Source organism: Echinops telfairi, unplaced genomic scaffold (genome assembly GCF_000313985.2).
Source record: "Echinops telfairi isolate 266 unplaced genomic scaffold, ASM31398v2 ScPeMD7_2291;HRSCAF=2852, whole genome shotgun sequence".
Lineage (NCBI taxonomy): Eukaryota > Metazoa > Chordata > Mammalia > Afrosoricida > Tenrecidae > Echinops > Echinops telfairi.
In genome coordinates this window covers 39,936,343-39,960,084 of record NW_022106189.1, presented here as the reverse complement: position 1 = coordinate 39,960,084, position 23,742 = coordinate 39,936,343, and the positions used below count along the sequence as shown (strand labels likewise).

Sequence of the window (23,742 nt, the reverse complement as noted above, 5' to 3'; positions counted from 1 at the left end):
CAAAACATGTGTTGTATATCCCAGTCTGGTTTGGAAAAGGGCTCTCTTGCTTATATGAACACGGCAGGCAGGACTAGGGTAGGGTGCATTTTAAATGAATCTCTTTTGAGAGGTAGAAGGGCACATTAAGCAAGCACAGATGGCGAAGATAGATGTCACATCACAGAGATCTCCAAGGAGCCAGAAAACAGAAGTTGAAAAGAGACAGGGGCCTTCTCTCGGACCCCACAGAGAGAGAGAGAGAGAGAGAGCCTGCCTCCGTAGTCGGTGCCCTGCACTCAGACATCCACTCTGTTAACCGCTGAGAAAACACATGTAAGTCCCTTAAACCCACTCACCTGACACCCAAGAGTGTGCCACCAAGTTTGCATGGGGATGAATGGTGGGCCCCTAAAAGATACGTCCACCCAGAACCTGTCATAGTCCAAGTTACTTCCCTGGCTGCAGTTAACCTAAGTGATGTCGTGCAATCTCTATGGGGATTTCATAAGTCGTTGCAGTGCTCAGAGGCAAACAGGCTGAATGTGGTTGTCACCTGAAAGGACCAGGTAACTCTGAGAATCTTTTCTTATTTGCCTGACTGTTCAGAACTCAAAAGCTAGCCCCTATTTTCTAGCCAGTCAGCAGAGACCTCCTGAGATTGGTCTGAGACTTAAGGACCCTGACACTTCAGTGGGTCTGCTCTGGGTCAACAACTGCTTCCCATGGTTATCCTGACTCCCCTGGGGTGGGAAGTCCACACGAACAAGTGTATATGCATTATATATTCTGATCCCCAACAGGACTCCATCAAGGCAGCCCGCGATGTTGCCGGCCTCCTGCCTGGTGTCCCCATTCTAAGACACTTCTCATTTCCTCTCTCACTTAGATTAGTGAATTGGCTCTGAATAGGGTGCTGTCCCTTATTAGCAGTAACACTGTGAATGTGACCTTCTTTGGAGAAAGGGACTTCGCAAATGCAACTAAGTTAAGATCCTGCTGATTCGGGTGGGTCCTCAATCTAATGGCAAGCATCACAAAAAGGGCAATGTGATGGTATTGGTGGAGATCGCCATGATGTGTCCACCAATCCAAGAACACCAAGGACCACTGGCAGCCACCAGAGCTGGAAAAGAAGCATGGGAAAGACACCCCTCTACTTCCAGAAGCAACCAGCCCTGCCAACACCTTGGCTTTGGACTTCTGGCCTCCAGAACCCCGGGGAACACCTTTCTCACATTTCCTGTGGGCAAGTCCGTGATCACTCAGGGTCGGTCCTCAGACACAAATATGGCCAGCATTCACCTCTCTCCTCGCCCACACATGTCCTCAGGGAAACACAAGCCACATCACACAAGGCAACGTGTTGCCCATGACCGCAGCCTAGAGGCATGGACCCACAGAGGACCTGGCAAACTCTTTCCTCTCTCACCCAATTTTCATTCCCTTCATTAATGTTAATTGCACAGCACCAGAGGCAAAATGTGTACCTTGTACCTAAAACCTGTCCCTTCTATTAATTAAAAACAGGCTTATGGAATACAAAACTATAAAGTGCTTGACTTTTTCTTTTTTAATTGTAAAGACACTTAATTGGCTTGTACAGAAGAAAAAGAATCCCTCTCCCCTCGCTTTAATGAGGTCTTTATTATTCAAATGGTGCGTTTTGCTCAGTTTTGACTAAAAGACACTGATTCAAAAGACTCTGTGATGATGAATATTTACAGAATATCAAAAGGAAAGTTCAGACTATGTAGACAGGAAGGAAGCAGAAATAGCATCATATGATCCCAAGCCCAAGGCTGATGCAGTCAGTCAGCACGTTAAGGGAATGGGTTTGGGCTTTTCTTTCGTTTCCTTTTCTTCCTTTCTGAGAAAGAAAAGACGTCTTCCTGGTCTTCACGTGCCCATGTAATTCCCTCCCCATAAGCGTGGGCTAAGAGTCCTGGTGGCATAGTGGTTTCCAGTTGGTGCGTGTGAGTTGGGCTGCTAACTGCAACGCCAGCAGTTTGTAACCACTAGCTGCTCCATGGGAGAAAGATGGAGCTTTCTACTCCTGTGAAGTTAGTCTTGGAAATCCATAGGAGCAGGGGTTGACATCCACTCCATGGCAGTGAGTTTGGTTTGGATTGGCTGGTTTGGTAAGTATGGGCTGGCCCAATACACACACACACACACACACACACACACACACACACCACCCCCAAAACTCACTGCCCTCCAGTCAAGGCTGACTCATAGCAATCGTCTGTGCGTTTCTGAAAAGATAACTGTTTATGAGAGTACCAAGCCGTCTTTCTCCCTCAGGGCTTCTGGTGGTTTTGAACTGCCAGTCATGCCCAACGCATACCCACTACACCACCAGGGCCCAACAGACAGAGAACAGCAAAAATGATGCCATTCCAAAGAAGAGTTTACAAACACTTCTGCCTGTCCCCAAGCTGTCTCTGCTCCATGGTGACGATGAGAACAGAGACTTTTGGACAGCGGTGTCCTTGGTAACACAATGTTACACTGCCCTCTACTCCCTGCTCTTCCCAGTGCTTCCTCTGCTCGCACCAGTGTCCCGAAGCTGGAGCTAATGGGAACTCAATGTCCTCTGCACCACAATCTCTCCTTCTCAAGGACTCCTCAGATGGCACTGTCCCCTCTAAGAAGCCTTGAAGCCAAGGTTTAGCTGGAAATAAACCATCACCTCCTTCCCCTGAAGGCCCAAATGCTCCCTCCCTAGGCCTTTTGCAGGATTGGCAGAAAAACGACACCACCAGAAGATCCAAGCTGCAACAGACAACCTTGTGGGGCAGGCTGTGGGGCAGGCGGCAGCACCAGCTCTCTTCTGATAGAAGAAAGTAAGCTTCCCTGCCCTTCAGGTCCCCTCCCCTTCCCTGCCCCGAGTGCACCATGCTGTCAGCAGGATCTGGGCCATGTTCCTTTGCCATCCTCATGGACGTCTCCATTCCTTGCTGACTCCTCTGAGTGTCCGGTCTGTGGGATTTCTCCTAAGTTGTCTCCCCCAAATATATGCCAAACCCAAGATGCTGCTTGCTACACATGGTAAATGGCTGTACACTAGGAGGTCAACAAAAGCATGTCAGAGGTTGTTCTCCCTAAGGGTCGTCAGCCATCTAGAGCAATCAGACTGTATAGTCTGTCACACCCTAAGTAAGAACCACTCCCTTCTGGTAAGGATAGTAGATTGTTTCCCTGAAGAAGAGCCCAGCCAGGGCAAGTCCACTTAAGGGTGACCAAGGTTAGGCTGCTATATTGAGTCTAGAGTCCACCCATCTTGTCACATGTGTACCCCTAATCCCCACCTTTCTATTGTGTGTAAACCCTAGCTCATCCCCTTCCTGTCACACGTATGCCTATTGTACAGCCCCTTCCTGTGATGTGTGTGCTTACCTATAATCATGCCTTCAAAGATATATAAGCCTTGGTTAGAAACAGACGCTCTCTCCTGCCCTCTCTCAGACCTGCCTGTTGAGATCATGGCGGTCCAGGAGGTGAGCATGCTACCCTTAAATATCTGACTCCTTTATTTTACCTTCTCTTCTATCTCTCTTATTCTCTATGACTTTACTATAATCTTTATATATCATAAAAGTATGATTGTGCCTACCAGACCTGTGATAGTGATTTTGCACACATGTGAATGTGTGGGTGCGTGTATGCATGCGTGTGTATGACACAATCATCAAGTGCTCCCAGCCTGGAAAAGCTGCAATTAAAATATAAGCCGTACGTAGGGCATTTTAGGAGGACCCTTGGAGGCGGAGTGGATTATACATTGAGATGAGGCTTTCTAGTCCAGTAAAGAGTTACGGTCTCAGAATCCCAGAGGGGCAGGTCTGCCCTGCCCTAGAGGGTCACAATGGGTCAGAATTACTTGGTGCCAGTGAGAAGGGCATTTCAGTACATTCGAATGATCTCCTTTTACACTTGCACACTCACTGCCAGCAAGTCAATGCCGACTCCTAGGTGTTCTGACTTTAGTGAGAGAAGAAACACGAGTAAAAGGATGGACAGATAGATAGCACCCTATCAGTTTCATAACAAGATTCCACTACTTTATGAAACTCCAGCAGATGAGATGAGACGGGTCAAAGCTTATGGCCTCTCACTGGCCGTGCTGACCTCAGGAGAGTTTGGGAATGTCTCAGGGCCACAGCTTTCCCACCTGTGAAAGGAGCTGTTATTCCCCATCTGTCTGGTAACTAGGTGAATTAGAGAAGTGTGTAGCATGTCTGTCATTGGCCTTGGAAGAGATGGCACCTACAGCGGGTGACTTCTAACACTGCCACTGTGTTCCTAGGTGCCGGGTCACACTCTGGGGGCTTGGTACCCACCCCTACTACAGAGAGTCACTGAGATTTACCTGAAGGGCACTGGTGATTCTCTAAGGTAAGATGACCAGAAGTCTCGTTTTTGGCAGGAAAGTCCCAATTTTTAACAATTTTTCCCACATCCCGCGGCATTTTTAAAAAGTCCCGATTTTTGGAAAGAATGCACGACAAGCTAGGGGATAGCTTTTCGGTTTTCGGCTGCCATGTGGCTATTTCGCCAGGACATGAGTTTTATCAATGGTGTCCCGCTTTACCAATGTTAAACTCTGGTCACCTTACTCTAGGGTGCTTGGACACTGTGTCCTCATGATGTGTTTCCATATTCTGAGATGCCCTGTGTACACTGAGAACAGAGGTGCATCTGTTAAGATTCATCCCAAGGAATTGTTTGTGCTTACAGCAATTTTTATCACAATACTATTGTTACACTATGCAAGCTATGCACCCTTGCCTCATTAATATATAAAGCTGTACTTTGGAAATAAAATTTGCCTTTGGATCACCAGTCCACTGGCCACTCTTTTTCTTCAGGTTGTCACTCACTGGAAGTCCATACTGCTGGACGGTAATACCTACTATAGAAACGTGAAACACATGCAATGGTCTCGTGGATTTATAGAATATGTCCACGCTACTGCCCGCACCCTCGTTCATCGCCTCTGGAAGAACATCACCCTGAATCAGATGCAAGGAAGATACCATGAAGTTACTTCCCACCCCCTTCCCGACACATGTATACACACAACAGGTATCAACTAGGGGGGTGGTGACTGTTGGCTGTGTGTCTCAATTCTAAAGACCTCATGCTTTCAAGAAGTTGAGGGATACTAATCAAGTCTTGAAGAAATCATTAACCCAGAGTGCAATCCGCTGTCAAGACAGCCTACCCACACTTAATTAGAAAGATGTTTTTATTTGAGTAGGAATCAAGGAAATCAGCCCAAGAAAGCACTAGGAGAAAAACACAACACTGTCTGTCCCCCAGAGACCACCAGGAATTTTTCATTTCATGCACCATTTGCAACTTCTTATAGTGAATTCCAGAACATTGATACTTGGACTTAACAGGAAATGGAAACACTGATTTTTGTTATCGTCTTAAAAGTTGGCCCCACGCCCATTATCTTGATTCTATTTTGCCATCCCAGCATAGGCAGTCCCAGCAGCAAAATCGCACCCTCCTTGAGTCTAATGGGGTGTAGAGCAGCACACCCACCTTCTCCCGACAAACACATCACTTTGGCAATGGGGCCACCCATGGCACATAATCCAGCAGACGTGATCTCTTCAAGGACTCGGTCCCCTGGTTCCAAGTGGTCCCCACTCTCCCCAGACCTTTGCTCTAAAGACATTGCTGTCCTGTGTTCAGATTTGCTGCGGATAGTCACTACACGAGAAATTTAACAAAGGTTCAGTGTAGGAAGACGGCCTGAGAACAATCTCATTTCTATGTGGGAAACAACTGCGGAGAGTGTGTGAGGGCAACTCTCAACATTCATACACTAAGGAGCCTGGGAGTCCACGGCTCCCATAGAGGAAACCTTCACATTTGTGGGTTGGAGCTGGCTCCCACTCACGTTCTCTTAAGTAAAAGTTATTCCCACATGTCCCCCCATAATAATGCCAAATCTAAGGTGCTGTTTGCAAACACCAGGTGACTGACTATACACTTGGAGGTATACTGCTCGAAGATGATCTACCTGGAGGTTGTCAGCCACCTAAGGCAGTCTGTCCCACCCTAAGTAGAGTCCACTCCCTTCTGATAAAGATAATGGCTTGTTCCCCTGAAGGAGAGCCCAAAGACACCTAAGGTCAAGCCAACTCAGGGACGACCAAGGTTATGCTACCATCTTGACTCCAGAGCCCGCCCATCTTGTTATGTACGTGCCTGCCTTCCCGTCACATGTGTGCCCCTAGTGCCTCCCCTTCCTATTGTGTGTACAACCCCTAGATTGTCCCCTCTGGGTATGTAAGCTGTTCCTGTTCCATATGTGGTAACCTGTAATTAGGGGGGCTTGCACACCCCTAGAGTGTACATAAGCTTTGGTTGGAAACATATTCTCTCTCTCAGCATGGACCTGGATCCTGAAGCCATGGGGGTCCCAGAGGTGAGCACTTGCATGCTTTATCTTGTCTGATGACTCTTTAATTTACCTCTCAACTATACAACCACCCCTTGGACCCAATGGATTGTGGGGGCTGGTACCCCACATCTATACTGGTAACTGCCCTTAAACCCAGTCCCTGAGCACAAGAAGATGCACATCCACAGCAGGTTTGCAAGCGTGGCAAATTCTCATCTGTGCAGAGGGTCCATGGCTCTGAACCATGCCCCCCAAATCCCAGTTGGGATAGAAAAGAAGTTGTGAAAGGTCAAAGTGGAGTTCAGTCTATTGCCAAAGGCAGATTCCTTCACAGAAATGGCAGAAGGGAAGACGTAGGCCAGTGGGGAGGGTTGGGACTGGCTTTGTTTAGTGAACAGGCAAGACAGCATAGCCATGAACTATAATGATAGACTAGAGGCTCCGTCTGGAAGGGCAGAGACCAAATCTGGAGGTGCCCTTGCACCGCCACACTGGGTACCCTGTCCGATGAACTGAGGGAGAAGCCAGTGGCCAAGGAGCCCATTCCAACTCTTGGGAGCCTGTCTGTGTCCGGGCAGAACTGTGCTTCCCACAGTTTCTAAGAGCTAAAATTTTCAGGTGATCACCAGGACTTTCGTCAGAAGCACCTCTGAGGAGACTCGAACCACCAACCTTTTGGGTAGCAGCTGAGCATGATAACCTTTAGCCCAACTACGGGACCCTCGCCTGAGAAAGCGGTGTGGAAGGCGCTCTGTACTGCTGCTCCCACCTTACAGGTTCATGGTTGTTGGCTCTGAAAGTGCTACCCATGAAAGCCTTCCTTTCTCGGTCCACACATTCTCTCTCTCTGCCAACGCCACCCACCACACAGCCACGTGGGGTACCCCACTCCTCCCATCCGGCCCATGTTAAGCACCATATGTACTCTTTTTTTTTTTTAATGTATGAGAAACCAACTGCTCTGTACTTATCAGCCTCGCTGTGCCGTTGCCACTCTGATTGGGCTTTGTGCACAAAGGATCCGTGTGCAGATGAAATGGCCGCTGGCCAACGTGCACCCCGGGTACAGCATGGCATGCTGTCCGCCTTGGGAAACTTAGTGGTTGGGCCATGAGACTGGCCGGCACTGGGTGATTAAATGACACACACCGTCTGTCGTCAAGAGAGGTCAGATTAGAACTGAAACTGCTCTCTTCCTCAAGGCCCTTCTGTCCTCCCCGCCAGGAGAGGCCCCACCTAGGCTTTGTGCAGAAGAGGTTATTGGCATGTGTCTGCTAGGCTCCAATCAAAATCACCCTCGGATCCCCTCACTTCTGCAAAGATGCCCTCCCGCCAGCGCTTTATTCAATTGAAAAAGTGGAGGAAACAAAGGTAATGAGCACATAACTCCCCTTTCTGGGGAGGTATTATCATTCCTTTGAGTTAAAATTGCATTTTATGGACATAAAGAATATTAAGCACCATAAGTCCTTTTTTGTGAACTTGGACAAATGCCATGGGTGTAGACACTCGCAGACAATTCCTGGGGACGAACTCTATGTTTGGAGGAGAGGAGAGGTACCAGCCGACCATTTCATTACTAGGGTGTGCAGAGGCCTGATTTAAAACCCGCCGTGCTGGGGTACAAGGCAGAAGGGAGGTCTGATGCAGGGGTGGGGGGGGGGGTGAGCTGACAGGGACAATGGGGGTGGAGAGCCGCCTGGAAGAGGTGCTCCAGGAGGGCCCCGTCACTCACACGGTGACATATCTCATGCATTTTGTACATCTCCCTGCTGAGGACGCCTCTCTCCCCGGTTTTGCCTAGAGATATATGGAGCAGTAATAGAGTTCAGAAAGCCCCTGACAGCTGTGTGCTGCCATTCAGACCTGAGAGATTCCGTGTTATGATAAAAATTAATGTGCTCTGACATCCTTGGGGACTCCCAGGGCCCTGGGAATAGCTAATAAAGAAATATGGCCTTGCAGGGGAACAGTGAGAGGCCTGGAGTGGAGGATTAAATGACATGTCTCAGTGGAGGTGGGACCCTCCATGGTCCACTGTGAAGTGGCTAAACCCCAGGGCCATGGGAGCTGAGGTTGGCGGGTGAGAATTATTTCCTGGGTCGTCTGGAGTCAAATACACAAAAACACTTCCTGTCGTGATGGAGCCCAAGTTGGGTGAACACCATCGCTAAGGGCTGATGCTCTCTTTCCCCCACCAGAAAGAGGGTCTCCTGACATGTCCCTGCTGGTTGGCTCTGATCTGTGGACTTCAGGACTTCTCCCAGGAGACACGGTACTTTGGTAGCTGGGAGGCTACTGGGCACAGACAATGGGGCTCCTTCAAAGGGGTCATGGGATTGAGCTCAGAGAAATGACAACCGCTACAGAGATGCTCCCCTGACCCCATAACCTGCCACAAGAACCTCTGGCCCACTGTGGCCTACAAGCGGGTAGAAGAGTGAAACCAAGATTCAGTTGGAGTCCCTTAGCAACATTATGCATAACACCAAAAAGTATCAGCCTCCATAATGCCCATTCCATGGTGACTGCATGAGTCAAGGTGGCTTGTCTACACAAGGGAATGTTATTCCACAAAGAAAGGAATGGCCTCATGATCCATGCTCTGATGTGGCTGAACCCAGACAGCAGCCTGCTACCTGTAGGGAGCCGGACAGAGAAGGCCACCTTTGGGATGACCCTGTCCACAGGAAACGTCTGGAGGAGGCAGAACCGTGGAGCGAGGAAGAAATGAGTGGCGGGTGCTGGATGGCTGCTTCATGGGTACAGGTTCTTCCTGGGATGATGAAAATATTCTGGGAAGAGTGGGGACTGCACAACCACATGGGAGAAATTCAAGATGCTCCCATCCAGAGTTACAGTCTCCGAAACCCATGGGGCTAGCTCTACCCTGTCAGACAGGGTGTCTGTAGTCGGCCCTGGCTGCATTGCACAAGCTTGTAACATACTTACAGCAACTAAATCGTACACTTCAGGATGGTGAATTTCACAGTACGGGAATTATATTTTAATTTTAAAAAGATCAGAAATTGCATAGTGTAAGACATGAAAATATGAAAATAATAAGTTTTTTTTAAAGTATAAGAAAGATCTTTATAGCATAGAGTAATTGTGTATTAGGAAAACATCCCAGCCCAGTCCTGATCAAGTCCATAAGTCTGATATTAACCCATATGACCGATACCAATCTATATATTCCTCTTCAGACTCACACAGCACATGCAATGATGCCGAATGCAGGATGGTCACAAGCCGGTAGGTGGAAAGTCCTGTGGGTCCAGTGGTGGTGGAAGCATCTCCTGGGCTCTGGCTGCCATCAGCATGGCTCCACATGTCTTGTTAACAGGAAGGTGAAGCAGAGAGAGATAGTGGCTTGCCTCTTCTGATGGCAGAATCAGGAGAAGTTTCCAGAATCCTCATGAGAAGACCACACCCACAAGGAGGCTCAGTCAGGCTGTGACCTGATTGACAGGCTATACTCCACCCCTCTACTTATTTATCAACTTGACATGAAATGATGTATCTACCACGCATTTCTTTTGAATGGGCACACATATGTTCTCTTCCAGTCAGTTGAGCAAATAGATGTCTTCCAAGTTTTCTTGCATACACTAGCAAGTGCTTCCTGTGCTTCATCAGTTTGTTGAAACATTTCACTGGTACTCTGTCAATTCTTGGAGTCTTGTTTTTAACTAAAGCCTCAGGGCAGCTTTAACTTCTTCCTTCAATACCTTTAGTTCTTGATCTTATGATATCTTTTGTAATGGTTGGATGTTGACCAATTCTTTTGGGGACAGTGCTCCATGAAAATAATAATTTATCAAGGGGTCATGAGGGTAAAAAGAGGAGCTGAGACCAAGGGCTCCAAGTCGAAAGAAAAAATACTTTGAAAATGGCGATGGGCACATATGTACAAATGTGCTGATACAATGGATGTATGTATAGGTTGTTAAAAGAGTTCCAAGAGCCCCCAATAAAATGATTTATAAAAATAAGAAAAGATCTCATACCTGAGAAGCCTTCCCTGCCACTCAGATGGAGTTAAGGGCCCTCATTTGGGGTCCTTCCTTTGTATCAGTCACCCGCCACACACACACACACACTCACACACACACAGAGCTGGGGCTAACAGGGGCTCTTCGGACCTTCATCATCTTACGCTTCTGCCAGGAGAGCGACCCACGGGAGACAGCAGCACCCAGGGAACAAGACTTGAAGAAGAAAACAGGACTTGGATCCCACCCAGGGGCACTTTGGATGAATGACCGCCCTGAGGAAAAGGTGGCATCTTGAGCCCTGGGGCAGGTTCCGAGACCCAAAGCGTTAGGTCAGGGAAGTCGTGCCTGGCAGTGAGGCAGTGGGACATATTTAGGGCTTGAGCCAAGGACGTATGTGCTGATAAGTGGAAGGAAGGCCTTCTGGGGGTGCAGCTGCAGGGTCTGAGTCGGATGTGGTCTGTGAGTAAATCTGAGGGAAGGGGCTGTACAGACCCAGCCTGGAGAGATAAGCTCCTTGGAACGCTGGAGGCAGCTCTGGCCTTGAGAGGTGGGGGGAAGGGGCCGCACAGTCCAGCAGGCTATCCTTTGGGAGAGCTGGGGGAAGCGGCTGCATGGTCCAGACCCAGTTCAAACAGTAATGTCTCCCTGTCATAGGACATTCCTTTGCTAATTTGCTGTCTGCACTAAATGACTGCGGAAAACTGAGGAATAAGTTATTCCCACACATACTTAATGCCTGTCTATATGCCTGGCAAGGCACCATGGGCTAAGAGAGACCAGGGAGTGGGGATAACAGACCGAGCTGGATAGAAGCCCACCCCCACGTCCTAGCCTGACTCCCTTTGCCCTCTCACTCACTGTTTAGCTCTCTCTATCTTCCTTCCCCTCCGGGAAGGAAAACCCAAGGTTTCCCCTCCTATTCCCACCAGGAAGTGGTTTCTTCTCTCCCTGTTGGCAATGGGCTCAACTGATAGGAACAAGTAGCCGAGAAAAAATACTTCAGTGGCTGATAAAGAAAAGCACTTTGCTTTGTAACAAATAGGGGGCTATAATACAATAAATACAAGGTTTAATAAAAGGGTATTTTCGGCCTCAACAGAAAAATGTGAAAAAATAACACCATTTTGCTTAGTGCTTGATGAAGGGAAGTGAAAAAGTGACACAGGACTTGGCTGGAGGGTTATGTGTTTATGCTGGGCAACAGTATTGGGGGGCGGAGGGGTGAGATCCAAATGCTTTGTCCCAGAAACTTATCCTTGGAACCACTTGTCCTAAGAAAATTGGAGAACCATAAAGATGTAGGTACAGGGATGTTCGCCATGGTGCCTGTAGCAACAACAAAAGGTAGAAGCAATCTGGATACGACAACCTTGCTTGCTGAAAGCTTGTCAGCTGTTGAAGATCAAGGACTGCAGCCTTCAGTATGGATGACAACTCAATGGACCTCAATGCCACGAAAACCAACACCCTCACAACTTGGCCCATAGGCATCACAGTAAAAGGAGAAAAGACTGAGTTGTCACAGATTTTGTCTTGCATGGATCCACAAACAATGCTCAGGAAAGCAGCTGTTAAGAGATCAAACGATGCGCTGCCCTGGGGAAATCTGCTGTACAAGACAACAACTTGAGATTGGTTAAATAATTTTACCTACAGACAATGGACTACACTGAAACCCACAAGAGCAAAAATGGAGAACTCTGCCTGTGGTAGTTACATAATCTGGTGTCCATTTGAGAGGATTACAAGTGAAGGGGTGGCGTCTGATCTGTCAATCGGAGCATAGCCAATGAGGCCTCTGTGTGGGCATGGCCTTCTCCTGAGAATTCTGGGAACGCCTGGAATTTCTTCCATGGTGGTGGAAGACACTTCTCTCTCTCTGATCACTCCCTTGGAGATGCTCTACTGACAAGACTCACTCCCTTGGAGACGCTCTACTGACAAGACACATGGCACTACACTGATAGACCCCATGCCCTGGAAACTGGAGAAACCACATGGAGACCCCTGCCAGTGCTGAGGTGCTTACAATGCCATTGGATCCAAAGACTTTCTACCCACTGGCCTGTGATCATCCTGTATTCAGCATCATAGCATGTGTTTCTTGATTCTGAAGACGACTTTACAGATTGGTATTGGACATATAGATTCATATCAGACTTATGGGCTTGGACTGGACTGGGTTGGGATGCTTTCTTAATGTTCAACTATCCTGTATATAAAGCTCTCTCTTATACACATGAGGTTCTATGGATTTGTTTTCTATAGCCTACTCAGACTAACACACTATATAAGAGCCTACACAAACAACCAAGGCAGACCAAGAACTTAGAACAGTAGTTTACAGGAGACTGTAGGCAAGGTCAGCCATTTCATACCCACCTGTGTTTTGGTCTGCCATGAAGTCCTTTCAAAAGAGAACTGCCCCCTAGGATTTCCTAAACTGTAATCCTGAGGATGTCAAGGATTTCTTCTGGCTTGGACCCACAATTGATGCTCACAAAAGCAGCAGTCAGGAGAACAAAGACACATTGTATTGCGTGAAGCTGCTGCACGAGACCTCACGGACATGTTAAATACTGAGGGCATTACCTTGAGGACCAAGGAGCAACTGCCCCACGCCATGGTGCGTGTGAAAGTTAGATATTGAAAAAAGAAGACCAAAGAAGAATGGATGCATTTGAACTACAGGGTTGGCGGGAAATGTTGCAAGTACCCAGGACTGACAAAAGAGCAAGTAAATCTGTCTTGGAAGAAGTCTAGCCAGATGCTCCTTAGAGAAGAGAGCTCATCTCACATCCTTTGGACATGCTGTTAGGAGAGAACCAGTGCCTGGAGAAGGACATCGTGCTCAGTCAAGTGGAGTAAAGAGGAAGACCTTGGACAGGATGGACTAACACAGTTTCAGATGGGATGAAATCTAACAATTGTGAGGATGGGACAGGACCCGGTCATGTCGCCATTTGTTGTACACAGGGCTGCGATGGGTCAGAATTGACTCGATGGTACCTAACAACAACAACAACAACAAGAATCTTTAGGAGAGCAGAGCTCCAGGCATTTCTTACCACCTTCGCCGCCCCATACACACGCACCCCCCCTACACACACACACACACACACACACACACACACACACACACACACACCAGTATGGTTATCTTAAGAAGATGGCCAATAACCAGTGTTGGCAGGGACGTGGAGTAACCAGAACCTCCATACTCTGCCAGCAACCCCCCTGCCTTGGAGTAGATTCTGACATACTGTGTCCCTGTCTAGGGTTTCGAAGTCTGTGCGTCTGCACGTCTTTCACAGGAGCAAGCAGCTTCCTCTTCCTCCCACGGAACAGCAGGAGGGCTTGAAGTGCCTTGGGGTTATTAGCAGGTCCACACCTAATCTAAAGCAAGCTGGAAAACCACTAGTAGCTCCGCAAAAAGTTAGACACAGAGTTACCATAAACTCATGAAAACTCACTGCACGAAGTCAACTGAGACTCACGGCCACTCTACAGGGCTGGGTTTCAGCGACTGTAACTCTTTATGGGAGTAGAAAGCCTATTCTTTCTCCCACAGAGCGTCTGGTGGTTTCTAACTGCAGATTTTGTGGCTCACAGTCCAGTGCGTAACCACTAGGTCACCAGGACTCCTCTATAGTTACCATACCATGCTTCGATCCCACTCCTTTGTGTGTAGATCCTTCAAAGGATTTGAAAATACATGCAGACACTTGTTCAATATCTATAATAATAAAAAAATGGAAACAACCCAAATTTCTGTCAACTGATGTCTCCAAATAAAAGCTCCCTGCCACGAGGTCTGCTCAGATCAGCTGGGCGATAGGGCAGGGAGAACTGGCCCTGTGGGGTCCCGAGGCGGTCTGACTGTGTGCCCAGCAGCCCAGCACTCCGCCCACTGCTCTCCCAGGGCTCTTTCTCCTCACATGCTCCAGGCCCCACCTCATGGATCCCAAACCATGAATCTCAGGATGCCCAAGAGAATCTCCTGGGAGTTTTTATGAGCCTGTTGTCCACCTCACACCCCAGGACAATTCAATCAGAGGAGCTGGGGTTTTGGAAGATCCCAAGTTGATTCCAAGTGCATCCCACCCCCAACCCCCTCCCCATTGTCTCTAGGGCGTGAGAGATCTGAGGTGGTAAACTCAGGTATTACAGCCCCTTACTGCTGGGGCATTCTGCTAAACTCTATCTCCCAGGACTGGATAATGTGCCAGCTTACCCATCGCCTGTATTTCAGAAGCTACCAGAACCCCCTTTCTGTGTGCGATTGTCACTTGCTGTACAGTGTCAGCTCAGACACTTTGTAGATGAGGAGCCAGTGGCTGAACCATAGCCCCCGTTTTAGCTCAAAAGGCAAACGGGGGGAGGTCACCACTAATTGAGAGGGCTCTATTCTCGTTTTCCAAGCGATGAGGTAAAGGGGGGAGATTCCTACAGGACTGAGGAAAAGAACAGGGTTGGCAATACTGAAAACACTGGGGGTGGGTGAGAAGGAATGCCAACTGAAAATGCAGCCTCCCATGGGGATTTTCCACATGCAGCCAAGGCGCAAGCGCTGCTGATTCGTCTCAAATATATACTTGAGTTTTGAGGAGGGCAAGAATGGTTTACTGGGGGCAAGGCGGGGAAGCTGGGATGGTTCCCGTGTTACTAAAATGCAATCCCGGTTACTGGGGGTAGTGAGGGGGGAGGCTGGGGCAGCTCCCGTGTTACTAAAATGCAATCCCAGTGTGGTTTTGGAGCAACTTCCCAACATTATGTGAGGGCTGAGTTCAGCCTGCCCAACATCCAGGGTGGTCAGGAGGGCACTGGCCAAAAAAACCAAGTTATATCCCAGGGCCTGGTTGGGAAATCTCATTCCGAAACAGAGAAAACTTAAGTGCTTTTCCGGACGTACATAAATCTCGAGCTCTCTGCAAGGAACTGAACGCTACCCCTGACGTCCTGGGTGTGCTGGGCGGATGGCTGAGCTGAGCGGGCGGTCTCAGGGTGGGTCAAAATGGCACTGGGTGGGTTCTGCTCACAGAGGTCAGGCAGTCCAGCTCACAACAAACAAAGCCAGGCCGGCTTGGCCCCATGGCGTGTCACCAGGGAAGCCCTGCCTCTCAGGAGAGAGGTGCTGTCCTGGAGCCTCAGCAGGGAAGTGTTCCATTTCTTGCCTGAAGTAACTACTGCATGAGCGATTACTTTCACATTTGCTTTCCAGGGTCTACAACCACATCATCTCCATGGGGCCAAACAAAATGAACAAATCCCCCCAAAACAGTGACCAAAGATTTGAGCCTGACTGATGGCGAGCCCATGTGTGTGGTCTGAACTGCGCCCCCACTGGCTTCTTGGAAGACGAATGCCAGGTCTTTCTTCCAAGGAGCCTCTGGGTGGACTGGAACCTCCCACCTTTTGGTCAGGAGCTGAGGGAGTGAACCATTTGCACCACCCGGGGAAGCTACTCAAGGGATACCTGTATAAGAACTCTGGGTGGCAGGGAACTGGCACCTTAAACGTAGATTGGAACCAGTGATATGAAACAAAATGAGTATGAGTTTTTGAATGGGAAATTCTGTTGATCTGTACAAGTTCACTCAATTCACAAGAAGGGTTTTAAAAAATAAACAAACAGGAATTCAGTTGAACAAAAAGAACTGCTTCCATGGATTGTCTATGGGTGTGTTTCCAAGTCTGTCCCTTCCTTCCTTCCTTCCCCGCCCACTCCCTCTCTCAATTCACTTGTCCACTAAAGGGCACCCACCACCACCACCCATGGCTACCTTTTCGCACAGCAGCAGAGCTGGGGCACTGACGAGGCCAGCAAGGAGCACGGGCTCACAGCATGTTCTCCCTGGCCTTTCACAGCGGGGCCTGAGGACCAAAGCACCACTCTGCCTCCCTGAGTTGGTGGCTTGTTTAACAAGAGATGGCCGCCCATGATGGACTTTATCGATCCCTTACAAAAATGTATTTAAAATTCTTATATGCCTGAGCATGAGGTTTCAGAATCATCAAAATAATAATAATGATAACATGAAATCAAAACTGGACCGATGAGGGCAGTGTTCTTGCCTGGAGCTTCCAAGCACATTGGATGCTTCAGAAGATGGTGGTGTATGGAACATGTATGGGGGAGGGGAAAGGAAAACTTGAATGGTTTTTGCTTGTATTTTTATTTTGTCCATTAAAAAGAAAACTCATAATGAAGAGATAGAGATTTAGAGCCTTCATTGCAGCTGAAACTCGCCTGTCTTGTTCTCTTCCTTTTCAGACCATGCCAGAAGACAGAGCAACATGACCCTCCCTCCGTTAGGCAGACCAGAAATGGACCTCCCTTGCAGAGCAAGAGGGATGGAGCCATGCTGCTGCTGCTGCTGTTAGAAACCGAACAGAGAGGGGAGCAGGGGACCAAAAAAGATGAAGCCGTAATTTACACACAGGTCTTCAGGGTAAGTTATCCCTCCCTCCATGTCGGGGGTTTATTTATAATGTGGGGCTGACTTGCTCCCCAAGAAGGATTGGAAGGGCCCTGGCTGGAGAAAGAGTCCAAGAAACTCGACATGAGCAGGTTCTGAAAAGTAATTTAGGAGTCGAGTGTAAATAAATAGCTCAGTGGAAAGATTTTCCTCCTCAAGTGTTTAAAAAAGAAAGGATGATGGGAGGCCGTTATTTTAACTTTTCTTTAAAAGAAAAAAACCCTGTCCAAGTTAGTTTTTAAGTGAAACAAAGCTTAATTGCTTTTAATTATTTTGGAGACAGGAAGCACAGAGGGGAGAAAGCAGGGAGGGATTCATGGTCACGTGCTGAAGCCCTAAGCCTTGAGTGTGCCAGCTTGATTACGAAGAGCTTCTCCATTTCCCCGCAGTCCCCACGGCTTTGAAGCTAACCTTCAGTCACTAGGGTAGGGCTGACGGGTACACTGAGACCCAAGCAGGGCGTTTGCCATATATTGTGCGCCTGCCCCGCTCCCCCACCCCCACTCTTCAAAGTCCAAGTTTGGGATCCCTCCATCTAGCTTATCCGCAAATAGGTCATTCAAATCATAGTCTCCGAGAAAGAAAAAAAAACTGTGTATAGAGCTGTTAGTATGTGCGGGATGCTGCCCTAATGCCCATCAAAATATATACTTTTCAGGGGAAAAAAAGAAAAGTAAGCAGTTAACACTAGGGGGGAAACACGTGTGTAAAGATGCCACACAAACAGCGCACTATTGTTTCAGAACACCCCATTTTTTTGGTCTGTACCATCAGAAGGAATCCAGGGTCTGCACACCCAGACAGAGGCCTTGCCGCCCTAGGTGGCATGAGGTCTGGCTGCTCTCCACGCATGCAGCTTACACAGAAATAGCCTTCAAAACTCACTGTGACCTACCATAGGCCTGGATTTGGAACTTTCCAGTAATGCCCGAAATAATTTGACCTGAGACACACTGGGTGACCACCACCCTCCCCCACTCTGTGGCAGGCTGTCTGGAAGCCGGCTGACCACCCAGAAGAGGGAGGGGAGGTGGGAGGAATCAATGAAAGAAGGCACGGAGAATAAGGGAGGTGGAGGGCGGACTGAACTTTCAGAAGCCTAACTGACTTTGAGAACCATGATGTCCTCTTGAGAGACAGCTACCCCATCACTGAAGGTATGTTCTTGTCCCCAAAGTGCCCATGGATTTGACCATGCCTCTAGAGTTACCTACCCAAACATGGGGGACTGAGGGATGAGAGGTTAGGCTCAATGCTAAGCAAGGTTTGGGGGGCACACATCTGAACCCTAGAAACCCTGAGACTTGGGTATGTTCACTTGAGTAGGAGCAGCATGTCTGCTTCCATGGGTTCCCGGCATGCCTTGAAACCAAACCTCGATCAATAGGGTAAGAGAAAACAGTCAAACCAAAGCCCGAGCAAGGCGTTTCAAAGGCCGCACAGGTGCCCTTGGAGAAGACCAGGCTGACAAGGTCTACAGGACCCGCTGCCAGGTCTCATCAACAGAGAGGCTGCACTGAAAAAAGAAAAAGAAGACATGGGAGAGGAACATGTCGATATAAAGAAAAAAGAAAAAGATCTGCTCCCCCACCCCCCGTGTTTGAATCCTGATTTAAATGAACCCCGGAAGAGACAGACAGGAAGTCAGAGACAGAGAGGAAAGGAGTAAGAGTGTTTATAGTTTTATGGAATATATTTCAAACACAGCCACCCTCCTGGGATGAGCTGGGTGCTGCCGGATCACTCTAAGCTGTACCACTGGCATTTTAAATACCAGCAAGACCAGCCATCAGTGGTCAGTGGTCCCAGACTAAGCCAGACCAAGGAGAAAAGTCTGGTGATCTATTTCCAAAAATTGGCCAATGAAAACCTTGTGATTCACAATGGCACACTCTCCAACTGGCTTGCTTGGGACCCATCATCCACCGCACCCACCCTGCTGCTGCCAATGAGTCCACCACAACTCACAGACACCTCACATGGCAGAGTCAAAATCCTCTTTAGAGTTTCCAAGGCAGTAGATCTTTATGGGAGGAGACAACCTCATGTCCCTCCCTGGGAGTGATAGGTGGGATCAAACCGCCAACCTTGTAGCTAGCAGCTCCTTGGACCCATCATCAGGAGGGCCCAAGCACTATTGGAGGGCATAGTGTTTGGTGAAGCAGAGGACCAACAATGAGGGCAGAGGAGTCCCTTGCTGGGCTGTGTTGGCTCAGGAGCTGCCATGGTGGTGAGTGACTGTGAGGATGATGCTGGACCGCAACACTTCATTCTGCTGTGCCCAAGGTCACGAGAGGTGGAGCAGAGGGCAGCCAGCAAGGATGACACACTCGACAGGCATGCGGGGTACTCAGCCATTGAAAAGCAACACAGAAGTTCACATTGCAAGCTGCCTAGTAGAAGGTGGGGACAACTAAAAGAATCAGTGCTAGAGTTTCAGACAGGCCTGGGTTCAAATCCAGGACCCCTCGTTTGCTGCTTTAGTAAAGTGACTGAGCCTCTCATGGCTGCGGGCTTTCGGGTTGTAAAATGAAGGTGGTACGTAATGTTTCTCACAGAGAACACACATCTCCCATGGTCCTTTGTCAACCGCTCCCTCCCTCCCTCAGGGGAACTATTTTCCTGAGTGCTGGTATGGCGATTCTTCTACACGTTTCTGTGAAAACACTCAAAAGCATTCCTAGTGCTTTTACAAAAGTGCTTCCTTATCAGAGGGCACAGTCGGCAAGTCAATGTAAAGAGTGCGTATTCACCGCATAGAAATACGGCACACTCACCACTGAGAGATTCGTGAGTGGCCTACTTGTTGGACAGTTCAAATCCACCAGCTGCTCCTTGGGAGGAAAATGAGCCTCCTCTACTCCCATAAAGAAATACAGTCTCCAAAACCCACACGGGCAGTTCTACGCTGTCCTATGGGGTGGCTGTGGGTCAGAAGGCACTTGATGGCAGTGAGTTTGGTTTGGGAAGTTTTTCCTTGGCTGTCGAAGGGACACAATAGTAGCAGCCTCCTTAAGAGACAGCTTTCAGGAGAGGCAAGCAACACGCTCGTGGTGTGTGCCCATAACAAGCTCTCCAGAAAGGAGCTGCTACTGCAGGGACTGCGTTATTGTTACTGTTCCTTCCTGAACATTCACCAAATGAATCCTTCTGTTGAGGGAGGAGTTAGAAGTTAGCAATAGAAGACTTCTTGTAGCCAATGGAGGTTGTGGCTCTTTCCCGATTAACTAGGCATCTGCAGGCCATGCCTCCCTCCTTGGCGTCTAGAAGTGGCCCTGGCTTCAGAGGAGCCCCTGACTCTGTATGAAGTAAATGACTCACTGCCATCCACTTGATGTTGACTTATGGTGACCCTACAGGACAAGGTAGAACTGCCCCTGTGGGTTTTGGAGAACATAACTCTTTATGGGAGTAGAAAGCCCTGACTTCCTCCCAAGAAGCGGCTAGTGGCTTTGAACTGCTGACTGAGAAACTGAGTCACCACCAGTGCTCCTTAAGTCTATGAGCCAGAGGATGAAGGGAGGCTGAGGGGGCCAAGAAACCAGTGCCTTGAGAGTACTCTGCTTGAAGGCCCTCACAGCTAGCTGTAAAAATCAACCCTTGGAAGCAACTTAGCATCACTGAAATATAGCTAGCTGCCGACACCACCACAGCCATTGCTTTCCTGGGCCATGGGTTTCTCAGTTACGTGGCCGACTGCATCCCTTTTCAGGAAAAACAAAAGCAGACTCAGCACCCTCTCCCTTCCCCAGCAATGACAAACTCTGGTACTAAAGCCCATCTTGGGGATAGGATAAAGTATAGGTATCTGCTTTCATAGTCGCTGCCCACCCCCACCCCCGTCATCCTGGTGCCTCCCTCCAGGGGAAGTGTCACCCACGCTGGAGGAACAGTGGGTCTGAGGAGCCTGTTCTCTCACACTTCAGGCACTGAAGGGGCCGAAAGGAATCGAAAACGTGAAGTAAATCAAAATAAGGAGTAAGTTCCTCACTTGTGTGTGTCTATGTTTCGGAGGCTGTTCTGGGACCAGGCGAAATCTTTGCTGCTGAGTGGTCTCAGCCCCCTCTGCGGCCTGGATTACCTAGGGGATGGCTTCCTGAGTGCAATCCGTCTCCTTCTCTCCCACTGTGGCAGATACTTTCCCCTCCGCATTTGCCAAAGGAAAGGAGCCCTAGTGTGTCAGGGTTACGTGTCAGGCTGCCAATCACAGAGTTGGCAGTTCAAACTCACCAGTCGCTCCGAGGGAGAAAGAGGAGGCTTTCTGTGCCATGGAGATTTGTGGTCCCCACCCCCCTCAGAGGCAGTTCTTATCTGTCCTGGCAGGTCAGGGTGCTGTGAGTCAAAGTTGACTGGACTACAATGGGCTTACTTGTTTATTTGCAAAAAGAGTGTCTGTTGTCAGGCTGCCCCTGCACTGTGGCTGCCTTTTATTGGCTGCTCTTACTGGTGCTTTTGATGTTTTGTGAGTACCCTTGTCCCCCCACCCCGCCCAGGGAAACTGTGAGGAGATGGATGACACATCACACAATAATGAGGGTGACTCGGAGTCAAGGAAACCCAGTCGCCAGTACGGAGCCTGTGTGAGTGAGCCTCTAGGTTGGACTCGGGTCACCACGGCAGTGCACAGTCCCCCCGCGAGGAGCTATGATGTACCCCGCCTGGGCGGGAGCACTCACAAGTTCTTGGCCTTGAACGCTTCGGCGAAGTGCTGCACGCTGCCCAGTGAAGCCAGGTCCAGGGTTACTGCCTCCACCTTGGCTTTGTGCTGGAATGAGAGGGAAGGGGAAGAGATGATAAATAACTGCGAGCTTAGTTCGTGGTGTCCAGTTACAGCCCGTGTGCTCTGGGACGTGGCGGAATTCCCCGGCTTCAGTTGGACGCTGGGAGAGGATATCCATCACTTGGTGGTAGGAGAGGGGGGCTTTCACTGCTAAGGGCAGGTGGGACTCAAGCCCGTTTCACCAAACAGCTGGACTGACAGGCCGGGGGCTCCTCTCGCTCAGTCCCCTGAAAATGGCAGCAACCCTCCACACAGTGCCTGGGTCCTGCGAGGGTTCTGGGGTCCACGTTATCATCTCTGAAAAGCTCACATTGGGGCAGGTGTGATTCTACCAAGCCAGTTTCAGGAATGAAAGGCAATAGACTTCTGGGAATTACAAAATCCTCATCCAGGGACCTTGGTTGGCACAGAGCCCAAAGAGAACCTTAGCTTCGTAATCTGTAAGACTTGACGGACAGGTGGACTGGTCAGGGGCAACAGCAATGACATTGAGATCAGCCACTGTGCCCTCAGAGGTGACCATGGACCTGCCGATTTATTTATTTAATCATTTTATTAGGGGCTCATACAACTCTTATCACAATCCATACATATATCAATTGTGTAAAGCACATTTGTACATTTATTGCCCTCATCATTCTCAAAATATTTGCTCTCCACTTAAGCCCCTGGCATCAGCTCCTTATTTTATCCCCTCCCTCCCCGCTACCCACTCCTTCATGAACCCTTGATAATTTATAAAATTTTTTTAGTAGTATCTTGCCCTGTCCAACATCTCCCTTCACCCACTTTTCTGTTGTCCGTCCCCCAGGGAGGACCTGCCAATTTAGATGCCCAAGTTCATCTCCACTTGACAACAGAGGAGTAGGTAGTATTTGCTCCCTTCTGCAATGTAGCACCTTGCAGAATCATAGCTCAAGGATGCAGACTTTGGGAGGAGGCAAAGCCTTAATCGGATCCAGGGAGAGAGACACCTGCCAGCAAAAGGGCTTAGTCTGCAATCCCTGGAGCATCGAGAATGGCAGCGCGAAAGTCCATAGATGGCCAACCAAGAGCAAAACTCACTGCCCTAGAGTCGGCTCTGACTCACAGCGGCCCCATAGGACAGGGTAGACCAGAGCCCGTGGATTTCCAAGGCTCTGAATCTTTACGGGAGCAGAACACTTTTATCTTTCCACCAAGCAGCAGCTGGGGGGTTTCAAACTGCTAACCTTGTGGCTGCAGCCTAAAATGTCATCCCCTGCACTATGCCACCAGGTCTCCTTAGTCCACAGAAACTAGGCAATTCCCCCACCACCACCACCACCCCCCTCCCCCACCATCCTACAGAGACAATGGAAAGTACTTTGGTGAGGTCACCTCATGTTGGATCTCAGATGAGGAGCAACGCCTCAAACCCTCTGTCATAATCACCCATCTTTACGGGCGGCTCAGATCTCTTCAGCAAGCCAGGTCTATCAGTGACTGCCTAAGCTCATGGCCGCAGATATTCTCGTGTCTCACAAGCACTTGACTTCTCCCTGCTGGCATCTGCTTGAGCCACAAGCAGGGACTCATCCTCACCTGCCTCCTCGGTGCCCTGCTCCCCTCCATCAGGGGCTGCGACTCACAGGCACACAGCACCTCACAAGAAACACACTAGAGCTTTCTTAAATGGGGCGGTGGTGGTAAAAAGATTGTTACAAGCCCCCTTGGGGACCCCCAAAGTACCTGCAGGCTCCGTGGGATAAAAACACAGACCCCTATTCCTCCTACACACAGTAAGAAGAGGGATCCCAAGGCCATGGGGACGCGGTGCTCTTCTGTGTCTGTGACTTAGGGTCGGAAAGCTGTCTTTCGGTCATCCCGCTGCACTTTCACATAAAGCTTGGAGCTGCCACAACCAATAAGGACAAAATGGGAACATATACATCCAGGGAGAACCAGGGGTCACACGCCATCAAGCAGTTCAGCAGACTAATCCACGAGCTGTGGGTTACTGGGCTCTGGGGGACGGTGATTCAAGTCCACACACCATTACTCAGTTACTTCCCCTGCCCTAGGTATCAGGTTTCCCATATCTGGTACTGCCCCTGACAA

The 23,742-nt window shown here is 49.1% G+C and overlaps 1 protein-coding gene across 1 annotated transcript in view; it reads right to left on the bottom strand.

Moving 5' to 3' along the window:
• The window catches only part of WWOX (WW domain containing oxidoreductase), a 975,529-nt gene that overhangs the window by 705,565 nt on the left and 246,222 nt on the right, over window positions 1–23,742 (bottom strand). The window contains exon 6 of the mRNA XM_004704533.3: window positions 21,560–21,648. Coding sequence (XP_004704590.1) covers window positions 21,560–21,648 — 89 coding nt within the window. The remainder of the gene's footprint in view (window positions 1–21,559; window positions 21,649–23,742) is intronic.